We start from the raw sequence: 18,235 nt of genomic DNA, 5'->3' as shown, positions 1-18,235 counted from the left end.
TTAGTTGCTTTTAATGCAAAATGTAAAATATGAAAGAGCTTGCAATAATTATTTGTTAAAAATATAACTTTTTGTTTTTTAGAAATAGAGATGGTAATCATGGAGAAATGTAAACTGTCAGAATTGTCTATCTCTAATGTGACAGAACAGAATACGACAGATGAAGAAAAGAGTGCAGCTGCCTCTGGGAGTGAGATAACAAACTGGAATAGGTAAGAAAGAACTTTAATTTTCCTCAGTGGCTTTCTTGCTTACTCTTTCTCACTTCTTTCATCCCTCTTAAGAGATGTCTGAAATTTGCTTTTAATTAAAATTACAGGGGTTCTTGTGACTCAAAAGTATGTGAGGCAATAGGAAGATGGGATATGGCCTCTCCACTGAGCAGTTTGGGATATGGTCCGGTTTCTTTGTTAACTTTGTGCTTTCTTTTAAGGCAATTATGGTGCCTTAAGTAGGTAATGTTAAATGTAGTAACAGAATGTTAAATGTGTTCATGAAAGATGAGTTTTCATTGCAGAAGTTTCAAAACCTCTGAATTCAGCTAGAAAAACAGTTTTCTTAATGACTTTTATTTGCACGTCTGTCAATTTTATATATTCCTGTATACAAAAAGATAAAATAAGAATTCCTTGGTTTAGGGCTGAATTTTGCACAATTTCAGTAGTAAGTATTTATGAATAAGCCCTACTAACCTATGTACGATTTCTGAGGTGCGCTAGTATATCTTAGGGTTATTGAACGCTTGGTGATTGATTTTAAATGAGGAACTGTTCTTTAAATGAAACTGTTTTAGAGTAAGTAATGAAAATGTATTCATCTTGAAATCTGTTAACTTGTATGGTAATGTTCTCAAAACAAAGGAATAAAGCTAAAATACGGTTTTTGGCTGCTTCTGGGAGCAGAAATTCTCCCAATTTCAGAATAGAAACTCTGATAGTGCAGTCTAGTCCATTTTAATTCTTTTACTCGTGAAATTTTTTTAAATCGGCTCTAGCTTCTTATATATTAAATGCCCATAAGATACTTTTTGTAAGAATTCTGCTGTGTTCTTATCTTTAGAATGAGAAATAAAATGTTTTAAAATAATATAAAGAAAAAATACAAAAATATAGATATGAATATAAATAAGATATTAAAAATATATAAAATGTTTTAAAATATTTTTAGAATGCTAAAAACAAGAAACTGAACTTGTCATCGCTGACACTAAAGTACTTGCAAGTATGTTGCTTAGATAGCTTTGATTACATTGACTAATAAAAATAAGAGTTTTAATTTAATTTCATTGTAAAAATTAAATTGAACCTAGACTTGAACTATTTTTAAAATACGTTGTTGTAAGTTAGCGATATTTTGACTTAAGTGTGCCAAATGACTTTCAGAATGAAGTTGGCATTGATTGCATTGAATACTGAAGCAACTAGGTTGTTTAACTCTTGAAGATGCAAAATATTTATATGTGAGATCCCAATGCATTTGGCAGATGTTTGCATTTCAGGACAGTTGAGTCTGCATGTAGTGATCTGAAAACATCCTGCATCTTTTTAAAAATAAATAGCATCAAAATAATTTGCAGGACTAAAATATTTTTAAAAATAAGGACAGACCTTATGTAGGGCGTTTCTGGCCTTAGTTCTGTGCAAATGCTAGCTTGCTTTTATTAAAATGAATTATTGGAAGTAATAGGAGGATAACCATTATAGGTTAAGTTTTGGGGGTATTCTGTATCCCAAATATAGTATTTAAAATGATACTTAAGTCTCAAAAAATTTGCTTAAATATACATAACTTCTTTTCTTCAGTGATTGGTATGACTGCGAGTGGTGTGGATAAGGTAATAGGTGTCACACTGCAGTGGAAAATGCAAAATGTTTTACCCCATACTTCAAGTGGGTGAAACTTTTGTAACTGGAGTAGTAACTGATGAGTGTGATGATATTGATTCCTTAATGAGTTGTATTTTTCAGTTGCGGAGATGCTCTACTGGGGCAAAAATAAATAATTTGAAGAATTCCCTTATGGCGTCTGATCTGATTGTTAGAACAAGTCACTCATAGAAGACCAATAAAGGAAGAAAATGGCTTCAGAATTATGAAATACTTCTGAAAATATTTGCCACATAGCCTTTAATTTGATAATAAAAGTGATTTAAAAAAACCGCACAATAGAGGTAGAAAGATAAATGAAAAAGGCCTCAGTTTACAGTAAAGCTCTATAAATATAAAATGGAAGTCAAGCTTTTAACTTCCCATAGCCATTTTACTGTAGGAGGGAATACTAAAAGGAAAAAGTTTAAGGTTGTTTTTTTTTTATGCCAATTTAGTTTGATGTGCCTCACTCCTAGATAGATTAAAGCTAAGGGTTGTTTTAAATTAACTTCCTTTTATGATACGCTACATAGCAAAGATTTTCCAAAATGCTATATGTTCATGCCACCTTGTCCTTTCTGTTGCTGCTTTCTTTCAGCTGAAGTTCATTGGGCTATGCTGTATTTAGCCTATATGGGGACCTCTTAATGAATGTGGGGATTCCTAGAAGTTGTTTGGGCTACAGATTATTCAGATAGAGACTTTGATAATACTGATAAAGACAGATGCCATGAAAAAGCATCTGCAATGAAAATTATTCATCCCACTGCTATGATCATATTTCTTTGGATTTCATAAAATTGTGTAATTCAAAAAAATCTGATATAAATATGTGGGGGAAAAAAACAATGACAAATGCATTAGAGGTGATAGAAATGTTTTAATAGCATGTGAAATTGGTGTTGATGGAAGGGTTACTGATATTTTTATAACTATGACTTCCTAAGCCATTGGTTTTATTAAAATTAAAACCAAACATGACTCTGACCTATTTTGAGGTCTATTTTGAGGGTAATTGCCAGACCAGCAACTGATGGTAACAAACGTAGAATTGTCTAGTATTTAAGTAACTCAGTATTTAAACAGTATTTAAATGGTTTTTGAACCTGGATATCTCGGTTCTCCTGCTTATGACCTTGAGTCTGAGCTCTCTTGGCTATGTGTAAAACACCCCATTGCAGGATGTCGTGGGGCCTGTATTGTTTGACACTTCAAGAGAGCTTTGAAAACTGAAGGCACTCTCATTTATTATTTGGAATTTTCAATATCGTTAATATTTTAGGTTGCTTTTGCTCAAATAGTTATCTTCTCCCTTCATGTCTTTTACACTAGGAATGTCACATGGCAACTTTGACCTAGCTAAGTACAGCAAAGTTGAACTTGGGCAAAGAGGAATTGTAATTCAGTGTCAGTTAACTATATCAGATAGGATGCTTGTGATCTAACATCAAAAATCCGCGACTATGTGGCTGCAACATCATGAACTGACCAGAGGAACAACGTGTTCTGTTGTTCTTGTGATAGCTTTGCTCTAGTGGAAGAGAACATATTGTAGAAATGTTTATGGAGCTGAAGGGAAGTGTCAAATACGTTGTTATGACTTCTGTTGAGTGGTTTGCAGAAATTGTGACCATGAGGGTGCCACAGATCTGAAATACCTCTACAAGCATGTTGGATTCTTTGCTTTGATAGCCCTTCTGACCTTTAGTTAACTGCAACAATGAGTTTGTAGTGGATGCTTCTTAACTGCTGTGTCCGAAGGTGGGAAAATTTATTTTTCCCACTTTGAATGTTGTTATTATCTTAAAACATTTCAGATTGCTAATGTGTTGCTACATCAAGCATCAGAAACACGTTATGTAACGTAAGGATTTTTTTCACTGTTTAAAAAAAATTTATTTAATTCAGTGAAGGAATTATTCTTATGTCTTCTTAATCAAAGTTCTAAACCCAGCTCTTCTGGTGATCCTGTCACTTTCCTTATCTTGTATGTCCTGGCCACTTATCCCGTAAAAATGGATCAGAGGATTTAATTCCCGCTTGTGCTCTGGGCTGACTGGATGCAAGCCAGCTCAAGACAAGAAGCCAAGTTGCCTTGCCACCAGGCTCAGGCTAATACCAGCTGAACCTCAGCCATATCTGGTCTGTCTAAACGGCTTCTGGATTACGTTGACTTTCTGATCTATTCAGGGTACAGGTGAAGTGAACTCAAGAATGTTTGTAGCTTCCTATATTCAAAACCAGGAGAAAAAAACCTCTTTTGCAGTCCAGAGCTTTTATTTTTCCTTTCCAATTTTCCTTCCTTGTTCTGTTCCCCCCCCCCCCCCCATAAATGGCTGACTTTAAAATTTTCTACTGTTTTTGTTAGTATAACCTAGCTTCCTCCAAACTTTCAGTGAAAATGGCTTTCTTGCTATAAAAGTAAAAACATTTCAAGTCTGGTACAACACGAGTTTTAAGGTAGTCATTTTCTGTGCCACAGTGATAGCAGGTCTGAGCAGTTACCTATGTATACCATTACAACAAGCTGTAGAACACTTCTGCATACATAATAAATATGCTAGAAACAAACCCCATAGAAGTGTGAACAGTTACTAGTTGGGAAAGTATTATGTAAGACATCCTTTTAAAACATCAGAAAATATAATACAAATTATGGCTATAACCTGCTCTCAGATTGGTTATTTTTTGCTTAATGCCTGAAAATGTGCATAACTAGGTTTGTTTCTTTCATTAGCTACATGTAGAATCGGATAACTAATTATTCATTTTTCTGTAAACATAGTATTTTTGTTCTCCACCATCTCAAAGTTACCCTTTTCCACAGGCCTTTTCTCGATATGGTCTATAATGCGCTGGACTGTGCTGAAGATGATTACTATGCTCTCTTTGTGCTCTGTCTTCTGTATGCCATGTCACATAATAAAGGTAAGAAATTTTGCTCTACCAGAGAAAACTAAATGAGTTACAGTGACTTTTATAAACAGTCAGATGCTGCCTATTTAATCTGTTACATTTATACATGCAGTATTTATACAGTTTTGTGTATTTATACACATCACAGTTTATACAACAGTGAGAAATTCCTTACACAATAAGAGGGAGGAAAATAAGTGTGCTGAAAGTTTAAAAAAAAAAAATTGCTAAGGATCTCCTTTTTATGACAACTTTGGTGGAAAGCTTTGTGAATATCAAATAATTTTTCTTCTGTTGGTTTCTTGGAACTGGAATAGGATTATTGTTTCATTTTTTTTAGTCTCTCAACTTTGGTTGAAGGCCACTATATTCAGTCTGAATATATGAGGTGTGATTTTCTCCCTCCCCCCCATGATTCTTCCTTCTGTGATTCTTCCCCACTTTGCATGTACTGTAATGGCTATGTGTAATCTAAATATAAAATGTTGCAAGACTTGTCCCGCTGTGTTAATATTAAATCTTTGTATACTTTAAATATCTGCATGATGCACAAGGCTTGAGAATCGGATCTTATTATGAAAGTCAGCTATTGCCTGTTTGCATTCAGCTTTGCCAAACCTTCAGCTATTTTTTTTCTACCATGCGATTCCTCAACAGCCTCCTAATCTGTTGTGCCATAATTGATTGAAAGCTTGTTTAAGTTATTAAATTGTTTTATGACACAAAGCACTGATATCCTCCCAAGGAGCCTGGACTGTTTTACAAACTAGCAAAACTGTGTTAAAAGTGCAGTCCATTATAATTCATACAATTTGAGAATATGCAACCTCTTCTAAGGGGTGATTGTGGTTGGATTTTTATTTTTTAACTTACTGGCTTTCTTATGTGCATGTCGAATAGATTCTTTATATGAGCATCTCATTCATGCGAAAAATCATTTATTTCGGGAATCAAGAGCTGAATTTAAGTTATTTTCTGCTTATAATAATTTCTATAGAGCTTTATACTGAAAATGTAAATTCATCAGCTGCTTCAGTGAACTGAGCAAAAGGGCAATGGGTGTGATAGCATGCCCACAAGTAAGAATGTCGTTCTAGCTTCAGGGTGCCTCTAAAAGGCAAGCAGAATGGTGGGGAGGATCTTGAGGAAGAAGACTTGTGAGAGAAAATCTCACAGAACAAAAATTTAAGTTCTGCAAGAAAACTTAGTATTTATGAACTTGTAAGGAAAAAAAAAGTGAGTCTGAACTGTTGGCAGCCCTTTCCTTTAGGGATAGGAGAGTTACTAAACTAATTGAGAGAATTTGTGACATTATTCAAAGAAAAAATAGTTTTCCCTATTGAATGTCTTTCTCTGTGTATTGCAGCAACAGTTCTGGAGTGAGTGTGATGAGACTGTCATATGACAAATAGCTTAGAGGTGGGAGACTGGTAGCTGCGGTAGCTCAGGACCTGTAAAAGGAAAATAAAGTGACATTTTGGATTGCTGTATGTTTAAAAATGTCAGTTTATGTGGGTTGCTGGCTTGCAGTTGCAAAATATTTGCCCTGCACATTTGCAGTTCACTCTGAAGGATATTAACCTGATTTGACTTCTACTGTGACTGGGAAATAAATCATTGCAATTTCTTTATGTTTGTATGATCAGATACTCATTTGTCAATAAGCTTTGGGAAAGTTTTCAGGAAGGGCAAGTGAGCTGGCTATCTCTTTCAGTGTCGGATGAGCTGCAGTAAGTTGACTGACTAACTCCAAACCCTCATACTGCTGTTCAGTTACACAGATGTATTAAGTGCCTCTGCCCAATCGATTGGGGAGAACAGAAAATACATTAGAATGCTGTTGGGCAGCATCCTATTTGGAAGCAGAGTGGGAACATTGTGTTGGACTGTTATGCCTGTGCGGGCTGTGTTCTGTAAGCTAGCTTCTGCTCCCTTCAGTGCGTCCGGAAGGTGGCTGTGATTTCTCTGGCAAATATAAAGACTCGGGGGGGGGGGGGGGGGGGCTGTTATTTAACATGCTTCTCTATAGCATTACTGTAATAATGGGGTATACTGCTGTGCCTGACTAACTCTGGAACCAGGGCAGTACCTCTGTCTTGCTTGTGTTTCCTCAGAATTGCTTTATATGAGGGGAAATTTTTATAAACATAATTTTTTTCCAGCCTGACAGGCATTTGTTGTTTGAACAAGTGCTTGTGGATAAGAATAAACAAGGCATTTTTCTTGGACAAGTTAAAGCAAATACTACTCAATCAAAATATTGCAAAGCTTCAGAATTTCATTCTTGTCTTAGCTGCTACTTTACTTGGTGCTTTTCCTGTCAAGCTTCAGATGTGAGTGTGGGAAGGGATGCCCATTAAATGTCAACTCCCTTTCTTAGAGAAATATGGGTAAAAGCAATAATTCTTTGATTATTACTCAAATCACTTGGAAACCAACCCATACGGACATTTACAATGTATGTGTACTTTGGTCAAATGTTTAGGCAAAATTTCCTGATTTTACCAGTGCCTTCAGATTTCTCTTCCACCTTTGGCAAGTCTAAACCATGATTGTAAAAAGAAGCAGAAGCACAGGACCACTTTCTTACCCAGCAAGCAACTGGCTCTCTCAGACTGACAGGACAGTGTCCTGTTCTTAATACTAGAATTATCTGTCTTCCCTCATGGTTCTCTTCCAATATCTACAAGTAATAATAGTGACCTATTAAAACAACTAATATAAAAAGACCAACCATGACCCTCAAATAGTCCCTTTTTATCTCTGTTATCTTCTCTATATCTCTGCCATATTTTCCTCAGTCTTGAACACACATGTTGCTCCTTCACCCATTAAATACTCTAGGAACCTAAGCTGAGCCCCTCTTGTTCTTCTTTAGTCTCTTAATGGCTTCTTAGACGTCTTTCTCTGGGAATGAAGGGATGCTTCTCTGAGACTATCATTTGCAGAGAATTTCAGGGCTTTCACAGACTCTTAAGCAGACAGTGCAACTATTATCACCAAAGGCGGCACCACAGCTTTGCCATGCTTTAGCCCTCTCTGACTTTAACCTCTGTGGGTTTTTGTTTGTTTCTTCTCCCAAAAAACTAATCTTAGAATCAATATACTTCCTCTAGAAAATGCCTTGCTCTTCAGGGACTTTTGAGAATCAGACTGTGCTATAAAATCCTGATGGCAGAGGTGGATTCTTTTTTCTTACCATGGCCAAATTTGTTAGTTGCAGCTGCGCAGCTTCAGAGAGTTCTCAGCAGTCCTTTAAGGCCATTATAAGGGAGCACAGGAGGTGGCCTACACTCCAGGAATGTATTTCTTGAGAGTTCTTCTTTTGAGACCATAAAATAGCAGGTCCTTCAGCCCACTGTATTTGCTTCCAGTTTAATTAAAGTCACTCTTTGATGTCCTGCTCCCAGGAAAAAAAGTTGGATATGGTCTCTTGTGTCAAAGATGATTTGCTTACATCTAGGGTATTGCTGTAAACGGTGAAGAATGCAGCAGATACAGCTTGTTGCTCCATAGTTTCGGCAATCTCTATGCTGTTTATTTTTGGTTAGTTAGAAAAATACTAGAGGTAGTGAAGTATCTACATTTCGAGAGGCTGAAACTTCTTGGCCCTGAAACTGAAGATACCTAGACACCTTATATGCATTTAAGTGCTCAAAATCAACATTTCATTCTTTGGCAGTCATGACAGCTGTCTCTAAATGAACAAATATTCAGGCTATAATCATTAGTTTTCCAGGTCAACAATTTATATTAGTGCATTGCTGTTTGGAAGCTTTCCCACTCCTCCCACCCTGCTCTAGAGCTTAGGTGCTTGACAGGTAATGACATCCAGTTTTTTGTTCTTGACTGTCTTTCACCAACCTGCTTTTCTTGTCCCTTATAAGAGACTGCTTTCAGCCTTAGGGTCCACACAATCAGTCCTTCTGTGTCTTGGAGAGGAAAGGTTTTAGTCTCTGCTGATTTCTAGTGCCTCTATTTGACTTGCATGAGCTAAATGTTCCTCACAAATTCAGGAATTTCTGTAGAGGAGTTCCTCTCTACACAGAGTTCAGTAACAGGGTCGTCATGGAAGGTGCCTCAGGATTAGATTGGAGCCCATGTTTATATCTGCATTCAGTAGAATGCAAGCAACCTGTCTGTACAGCCTTTCTCAAGGTAAGGACCAGTGACCCTTTTCTTTTATAAAGTGGCATTAAATCCTGTGGTAGCTGACAATGTCCCAATGATGATCTATTTAAGAAAATGTGGAGGTGCAAAGTAGTTTCCCGTGTTTCAGAAAGCAGCAGATCTCTGGGAGAGATTATTCCTGTTTGTCTAGGATCTGATTGATCTGTTTGCAGTCCATCTGACAGAGATGGTAAATGCATTACTGAGCACTTGAGTCAGTTCAAACACATAGGTAACGAATTAGAAACATAGGATGATTTCTTGTGATTGAACATGAAACAAGACTGTTCTCTCTACAACCCAGAAAAATAAGTTGTAGTTCAGCATACTCCCATTTCAGATGTGTTTCTGATTCCCTGGCTGGACAATTTGAACTTCACCTTTCACCCCATCCTTCTCGTTCTGGCAGTGTAAAGAGTAGTACAACAGGGCACATTAAAATAATATGAATTACACTAGCCTAACTAAGAATTTTGGTGTCAGGCCTAGCTTCTAAAGGAGCAGACTTCTCAAACTCTGTAACTAAACTCGGACCTCTAGTGAGGCACTTGATTGGGGGATCCCGCCATTTGGACGTTCATTGTGCATTTTGCATTACATTCTTGAATGGGTTTAAAGAAAATGTGCATGTTTCTCACCAGCCAGAAGTATCCATGTGAATAGGAGAAAAGGATCCCAAGAGATATGTGAATGCAGCTAAAAAGATTCTTTGCAAAGTGTGCCCTAGATATAGTTAATCCCCAAGGGAGTCCTTCAGATATGAACCTAGAGCATGTACTATATCTCAAGAATGCAGGACTCTCTTAGATTCTTGGCAACCAAATGAAAGATGCAGAATACTAATTCTTTTGTGGTGATTTCAGTTGGGCCAATTTTTGGGGCATCTGCTCAGTCCCGCTTCCTCTCCCCGCTATGTTTTCTTAGTCTACTTAATGGCTTTTTGCTGGTTAATGGTCATGTCTCTCTGAGAGCTTAATCTGCATATGGATATTCCTTAAAATATATTACTCGTAAGTAGTTTTCTTTTTTTTCCGGAAGGAAAATTGTAACTCTTTAGTAAACTCTTAGTTTGTTGTGAACACTAATATTCCACTAATTGCCTTAAATGCTTCTTTTTTTTTTTTGTCAGTCTTGGTATGACAGAGAAAATTTGTAAAACATGTCGTTAATCTTTAAGGTAGCCTGTGTTGGTGGGATTTTTTATTTTTTTTTCCCTCCCCAAATACCTGATTTATTTCTTCATTACGTATATGTATCACAAATAGTATTGGTATATGGAGTTAACTTCAACTTCAGGGTTGGAAAAAATTAGCTGGGATACACTGCCCTTCTGTTTTAAAGGAATATTTATTACCATTTCTTAGAACAAGGACACTGACATCCTCAGCAGTCCATGACTTTTTTACTTTAAGAAGTCTTACAGTAACCAGTCTTTTCTGGGAACCAACCCATTCTGAAAAATAACCTTACTATTTTACAGGAATAGATTGAGAAAAGACAATTTTAGTTTCCTAATACAGCAAGTCAGTGAGAATCTGTGATTTGGGATTTTGGGATGTTCCCTGAGTAAGAGGCTTCTATTTCCAGAGTAAAATTCTTATGTTTCTAAATTATACATGAACTGATCACTTACTACCAAAGCAGAATTTAAAATTAGACTTCTATCTTTTCCTCCTTTAGCCTTTACGTTCTTCAGATGTATGACTTTGATTTGATTCAGATGCAGACAGTTAATCTGAGAATTCCAGATGCAGCAAAATGATTTGCTTGTCACCAGCCATTTTGTTGGGATTTGAGTGTCTTTGCCTAGTAGGCTCCTTTTAAATCTGACATTTGCCAGTGATATACAAGTTTGTTTAGTCTTTTTGCTGTTCCTCATTTTTCTTGTGATAGAGACAAACACAGAACTAACTTGCACAGTTTTGTAGTGCTAATTATACTCTTCCAAGAAAGTTATTGCACTCTGTAAAGTATTTACCCTGAAGCATTCTCCTGTTTGCTTATTTATTTCCCTTCCTTCACCCCCCCCCCCCAAAGGAATAGACCCAATCAAGCTGGACAGAATTCAACTTCCAGCTCAACATGCCGAAGAGAGAAATTCATATAATCATGTACTTGCAGAGGGGCTCATCAGGATAATGAATTATGCTGCACAACCAGGTATCACACTTTAGTATTTGTCATCTTAAAATAAATCAGTAAAATGTTAGCTAGCCTCTTGTCTTTGAGGGAAAGTGTCTGTTTAGCATGTTCTTTGTTGAACAATAAATAGATATGGGCTATGAAAGACAAGTGTCAGTTTTATCCTCAATTGTTGAGGAATCAGGAACTCTGCATTTTTTCTGAATAAATGCTTTTATGGTCAGGTCTATACAGAGGTCTGTTGTCTTAATTCCTACTTTCTGCTCTGTTGAATAAGCAAAATATCTAGCAAGAAATGACGAAAGATATGTAGTGATTTTGATTGAATGTAGAACATCATCCTGAAAACATGGTTTGGGTGCCTTTGCTTGCAACACTAGTTTCAGTGAAGTAATAGTCTGAAAAAAACATATGCAGGAAATTGCTGGTACCCTTTGGTTATAGCTATCCTTTGTTTCCGAAGGTGATAGCAAATTTTTCTATGATGTCTTTTTAATCACAGACTGTATATTCAGCTCTGAAATGTTTTGCAGCAAACATTTTTCCTTGACTTCAGGTTTTTGTGAAATGATGTTTTCAGGGCTCAATGAAATAGTCCATGGAGGCATGATTTTTTTTTGTTCAAACTGTAGCTCTTTTGCTGTGTTGAGACTCTAAATCTTTTTTAATGATGTTGATCCTTCTTCTTGAATGGTTCTGTTTTAAAGTATCTTCCCAATTACTCTAAGTTTTTTCTTTATGGCCATCAGCATTGTGTATCTGCATCAGTACCCTTCTTTGTCAGGTAGGGCGCTCTTGACGCGGGAGGAAGGTTTGTAACAATTGCAGAGAAGAGTGGAAACCTGTAAAAACCAATAACGAGAAGAGTAATATTTACACTGCTCCTGTTTTGTATATTGAAATTCTCTTTTCATAGATGGAAAAATCCGTTTGGCAACATTAGAACTTGGCTGTCTGTTGCTTAAGCAACTTGTATTTTCTAAAAATGGCAGCATCATAAAAGACGTTCACCTTGCTTGCCTTGAGGTAAGTATTTCTTTCAAATTACCAATTCCAGCATTACTTGTCTTAGTCTTGTTGTATAGTTGAATGAATTTGTTTCATATTTGATTACAAAAAGCATAACATGACATTTGAGCCTTTAGAACACCTTTCAATAGGTGGTTCTGGGCAGTGAAATTAAAGAATTGATGGCCAATATTCCATTTTCTGTTACTTCGCTATTTAAACTCTTAACTTCTCAGGTGTAATTATGTTTTATTTTCTCTGTAAAATTTCTGTTAGCCATCTCAACAGTCAATCTCATAAGCTGTATTTCTGTAAGTGCAAGAACTGTGTTCTACTGAGGTCTGGGCTGAAGGCTATGAGTATGGGAACATAGTTTGCTCTGAAAGTGTTGGTTTGGCCTGGTGTTTTGTCATTTTGGGGAGGGGGGGTTGTTTTTTGTTTTGTTTTTTGAAGGGACTTTGAGTAAATGGAGTACTTATAACCTGAAACACAAGTTATATTCTCTTTCCTAGGGTGCAAGGGAAGAAAGTGTTCATCTCCTGCGACGTTTTTACAAGGTATGTACACTGGAAGAAAAAGTCATTTAGGTAATGTGGAATTAGAGGCAAGTCTGTAACCCAGTCTCTGCTTAGTGCCCCTGGTGGCTTTTGGGGGGAGCAGGGGAGGGGAGGAATTCATATTTGTGATAGGGAAGAAAATGTTCGGTTGGAGGATTATTCACATTTCCTGCCTCTCCCTTAACCCGCTGATGGACTTTGCAAAAGGACTGTTAGAAATCTTGTAGGCTTTGTGTTAGAGGTCAAATGAGCAGTCGTGCACCTTTGTTGTGACTCCTGTGTGTTTCATGGAACAGAACCAAACAAACCTCAGAAGAACGTTTCTGGGATTTTATCATTAAGACTATTATGGAAGGTGTTCCTTTCTTGATATTACTTTTTGGTTGTATCTTATCTCAAATATTTTACTTAATCTTTTTTTTTCTTCTACACTTACATGAGACCTCTGCAGCTTTTTGCTTCTTTCATATTGTAAACAATTTGAGACAAGTAAAATGTTTAGCCCTAGACATTAACTCCTGTATAGGAAGCAATAAATCCATGGCCGTTTTCAAATGTCTAATATGTTACCATATTTTTGTTGGAATTCTCCTGAAGAATATTTGCCGAAAGATGTGATACAGGGTTTATTTTTAATTTGTAACTTACAAGAAATAAGTAATTAAAAGCCAAGAAAACAGATGGTTCCATAACCATAAGGATTCATATGTCTATATTCCTTTTTTTGAAAGGGAGAAGAAATTTTTCTGGATATGTTTGAAGATGAATACCGGAGTATGACAGTAAGTGACAAATAAGTAAATAAGCCCACCCTCAAACCCAGATACAACACAGGAATAAGAATATGTAAGAAGACACAGTGGTGTCTTTATTTCTAGAACAGAATAAGAAAATGGTTTTTTTTGTTTCTGGGGAGTTATGTTTACACTTAGATATATAATCGATCTGAAATTTCACAGCTCTTTATTTAATAAAAAGCCATTACTAGATGTGCTGCTAGCAGTGCCATATCATGTATGACGCACTGATGTGGAAGTTTAAAATATTACAAAGCTTAATCTCATACAATTAATATTTAACCTGTAAATACTTTTTAAAAATTAATTATTTCAATTATTAGGTTAGTATTCAGGTAAAAATACTGTGTATTGTCAGTTACAGGCATTTTTTTCACAGTAGTAGAGGGATTTAATTAGCAGCCACTAATTAACTTTCTGTGGGGAAAAAAAAAATCTGCAGTTGGTATATTGCCGTAACTCTTTTAATACTTAAAAACTCCTTACATGTATTTTATCAGCCTAAATAAGAGATACTTAATGAAATATTCTCCAAACATTTAATCTTTTTAGTGGTTGGATATTACTCTCTCTAGCTTGAAAAGTGACATGAAAAATTAACAATCTTCATGTTATGAGTTCAGTATATATGTAGGTTTTTCTGTCCTGCAGGTATCTGTATTACTGAGATTGCATGTTTTTTCTCACCAGTAGAGAGCTGAGCCCTAGAAGTTGAACTTTATATTTTCCTTTAAGCATATTTATTTGCGTAGCCAGCAAATGACTCACTAACCTAAGTGCTGAGTAACAGTAATGTCTTTATCAGATGAGGTGTGTAAATAACATGGTAGAGAGCTTTTCTGAAGGCAGGTATATATTTGCTCTATATGAAGGACAGAGAGGAAAAAGCTATGTCCTAACAATCATAGATAAAACTGAGTTCAGAGGAGCAAGTAAATTGTGTACAGTAGTGCTTTGTCTCTTTTTTGCTTTCAGTGATTAGCTTCACTTTTTTTTAAAATTCTTCATTTTTATGAAGTAAAATGACGTTTAAACCAGTGTACATTCATGTGAATTGTGCCTGCAAGAAGTTACACTTACTCATTTACTTGCTTGTCAGAACATCTAGTTTTGTGTTCTTATTTGTCTCCTGTCATCTATTTAGATTTGTTTTGGATTTTCTACATGTTAACTGTATTTGTTAATCCACTGTTTTAGACAATGAAGATGGATTGCCCTAAGACCAGATCCTTTAAATTGACTAATAGACTATTTTTGAGTTGGTATGTGTGAAAGGCAGCAGCTTAAGACTGTACTGTGAAAATTCTGGTACCTGTTTCAGAGTTTGCTTATTTTATAGTATCTGGATATTGCAAAGTCGACAGGAACACTTCCAGGTTCTGTCAGCTATCTGAGAATGCCCACGTGTCTACACTGGCCTTCTACGCAGAATGTTGTACAACCAAGGGAAGGGATTTTAAATATGTTTCAGATGTTTCAGCTCTTTTTTTTTTGGCAAAAAAAGTATATGTTCAGTGGGTGTATATATAATAACTTTGGGCAATTTCATCCAAGTTACATAGAAGGATAGATATTTCAGACATAATTGATTCATGAAAATAAGGAACCATGTGAGGAAGAGACTTTGTTAGTGGTAAGATTGAAGGAAAATATGTAGTGTACAAATTTTTTGCATTATTAGGGACTAGAGGATTCTTTGGGGGAGAGGAAGGGGGAAGAAACAAGAAATTCTTATAGTTGCTTCAAGCACAAGAAAAAAATTGAGTCAAAACTTGTAATCAACCGTGACAGAGGGTTTGTTTTTTAGTGCTCATGAAGCAGCTTTTCTACTCTATAATCTTTCCGTTTTTGCTGTGGTTTGTCAGTATGGGAACTGCAATAGTGTGTTAGGGACCAATGAACAAATATAAAATAGAGGTTGCATGTAAAGAGCTTAAAATAACATGTATGGTGTCAGAAATTCTCAGAATGCTCTAACAACTCCTTCCTCTCAAAATACGCAACCATGTTGTACATTTGAAAGTAAAGGTGCAAGCTTCAGTTGTGCTGTATAGTAATCAATGTAAAAATATTTTCATAGATGAAACCCATGAATGTAGAGTACTTGATGATGGATGCCTCCATTCTGTTGCCTCCAACGGGGACACCACTGACTGGTATCGATTTTGTGAAAAGATTGCCCTGTGGAGATGTGGAAAGGACACGAAGAGTGAGTAAGGCTATTCTTTCTTTCACAGTGGAATAATACTGCTGATGATGAGCAGTTCTAGAAATACAAACATTTTCCCTTAAAAGCCACTTGATTGAAAGCTTCATCCATAAAATCTTAAAAAATAGATGCAGACAGACCTGTTTAGACTATCTAATTTTTACCTGTCCCAGCAGAGAAATGTGTTCTCTCTAATTTCTTGTATCTGGTCACTTTAATACGTGCTGAGGTTTTCATTGGCAGTGGAGACATCTACATAAAAGGGCATTTTGATATGAGATTCATTAATATATTGACAATTTTCTTTCATGATCTTATTTCAGTCTATCTTTCATTATATTCCCACAGTAAAGTAAAAATCTCCAACTGGAGGCTGGTTGGCTTGCTCCATATTGGTTGTATTTGTAGACACAGCAAAAATAAAATTCTGCGCTAGAGTGTGTTCATCTTGGCAGAGTAGTTCATGGTAGAGATTTGGGGAGTGAGGAGAAAGCAAAATATATATTTGAATAACTGTAACAATTTGTAGAGGTGATACTGATATTATAAATAATAACCACATCATTATCAACAGTCTTGGGATAATCACTTCTTAGTCTTTATCTGGCAGTGTCCTCTAAGCCCTTTAGTGCAGGTAGGTTTTAAAGATATGTTGCTGCACAACATCACTAATTCAGTTACATGATACCTGGTTTAGAGCTGTTTCTATCCAGTCGGAGTGTAGGCAAGGCAAATTCCTGTCTGACTGAAAAGGTAGCGCAGACATAACCTTTTATGTTGTTAAAAAGGAGGAATTATTGTGTGGTAAAAAAAGAGGGAAGAGTGGTGAATTTTGAAGGGGAGTGGGGAAGGACAGCATGATGATCTTCATAGTATTGAAAGATACAGTTTTGAATGCAAGGATTTAGGGAGTAAATATGTGGCTTGGATTGTTGAAGCTGGTGGGTGGAAAGGCTGCACTGCTGAAGAAGAAGACAAAGAAGCAGGACAGAGTAACTTGTAATGAAGTGATCTGCATATCTGTAGCATTGCAGTTGAGGGAAAATATTTTAAAAGCTAATACAGGAAAGCTTTGGTGCTATTCACAGAAAAGTACTTTATATGGCTTCAGTAAAACGGAAGGTGCTTTGATGCTAACCAGAGCATAGTGAATTGATTGAAGCATGCAGATATTTCTTTCTTTCTGAAAACTATAATCTAGAAAGTTCTTGTTTAGTAGTAAGAATAATTCAAGACATGTGAATATTTCTTATGAATATTAAATTTCATCATAGTGGATAATTGCATTTGCCTATTTGAAAAGCCATGTTCTTTGGGTAGCTTTGAATTTATGCACGTATCTAAGTAAGCATATTCAGTCCTACTGAAGAAAAACGATATTTCCAGGAATCTTCTGAATGCTTTTGCTTTCAATATTAATTATAAGCCACACAACTTTTGTTATCACAGCAACTTAAGTTTGATAAAATACTGTGAATCAACTTGAACAGTATAATTCTTAGCAAAAAGAAAAAAGCTTCCTAGAATTCTCTGAGGCATTTAACAGAACACTACTTAGAAGTGTTTGTTAATGGAAGCTGCTTCGTGGCTTTTCTTGTGCTAAATAAGACATAACTGAAATAACTCCCATCTGTGGAAACTCAAAAGTAAATATAAATACTCCTGTAAACAGGAATTGTGTCCCCTGGGGGAGGGGGGAGGGTCTCTTTCATCAGCACGAACTCCCTGAATGCTATCTTTCATTAGAAACTGTTGTCAATGCTCCTTCCCCGATCACATTGCCTTAGAATTTTTAGAATTGATTAGGATTCTTATTCCATGGCTACTTTCTTCCAGTTAGACTTTCCTTTACCTCTCCTAAGCTGATGAATTGCCATGACACTATGCCTAACTTCAGGTGCCTCCATGGTGACATGGCTGCTGCTTCATCTCCAGGAGGTGTTTTTTGCCAACAGTTCCAGATGCATAGTGACTCAGTTATGAATATTTCATGATTCCAAAAAAGTTGTCAAATTCTGTTTCACCAGTAAGTGAAGAAGTCCCATACTTTATTTATATCAGTAGTTCTTACCTGTTAAGAGATTGGACCTCTTTTGGCTCTCTTCTTATTTTACTGTAGAAAGTTCCCCTAAGTGACATTTCATTTTCTTGTAAGGACTTTAGGAAGAACTTTCCAAAGTCAGATACCTCTCAAGAGTTTTCAACAGCTCATCTCAAAGTCCAGCCAGCAGTCTCTTTGATTTAAGATATTAAATGTTAAAAAATGTTAATTTATAAGGCTACTTTCTGAAACAGTCTGCTGGTGCCTGATCAAGCCTTCTGTCCAGAATCAGATGCTCTTTTGAATTGTTGATAGTCTAATTGCTGTCTGCAACTTTTACTTCTGGTTTCTATAGTCCTAAAGATGGTGCTGCTGCCACTCACCTAGAATAATGCAAGCTCATTTATGTGCTTCTTTGGGGAAGTATGGGACGCAATGGGTCTTGAACTCTGCATTTTGGAGTACCTAGCAAAGATTTTTCAGAGAAGGTCTTGAGCTATGTCTGAGGATGCCATTTGTCAGGAGTG

The 18,235-nt window shown here is 36.2% G+C and overlaps 1 protein-coding gene across 12 annotated transcripts in view; it reads left to right on the top strand.

Moving 5' to 3' along the window:
• The window catches only part of CLEC16A (C-type lectin domain containing 16A), a 95,309-nt gene that overhangs the window by 24,667 nt on the left and 52,407 nt on the right, over nt 1-18,235 (top strand). For all 12 annotated transcript variants that reach the window (XR_003252865.1, XR_003252866.1, XR_003252867.1 and 9 more), the window contains 7 exons: nt 83-212; nt 4,696-4,796; nt 10,992-11,114; nt 12,013-12,122; nt 12,617-12,661; nt 13,393-13,443; nt 15,539-15,667. Coding sequence is in view for 9 of the 12 variants with exons in the window: in XM_026061816.1 (XP_025917601.1) it covers nt 83-212; nt 4,696-4,796; nt 10,992-11,114; nt 12,013-12,122; nt 12,617-12,661; nt 13,393-13,443; nt 15,539-15,667 (689 nt within the window). In the remaining 3 variants the exon portion in view is untranslated. The remainder of the gene's footprint in view (nt 1-82; nt 213-4,695; nt 4,797-10,991; nt 11,115-12,012; nt 12,123-12,616; nt 12,662-13,392; nt 13,444-15,538; nt 15,668-18,235) is intronic.

The sequence above is a fragment of the Apteryx rowi genome, unplaced genomic scaffold, assembly GCF_003343035.1.
Source record: "Apteryx rowi isolate R43461 unplaced genomic scaffold, aptRow1 scaffold_186, whole genome shotgun sequence".
Lineage (NCBI taxonomy): Eukaryota > Metazoa > Chordata > Aves > Apterygiformes > Apterygidae > Apteryx > Apteryx rowi.
The sequence above is the reverse complement of the archived record's forward strand: the minus strand, read 5'-3'. Positions and strand labels throughout refer to the sequence as shown.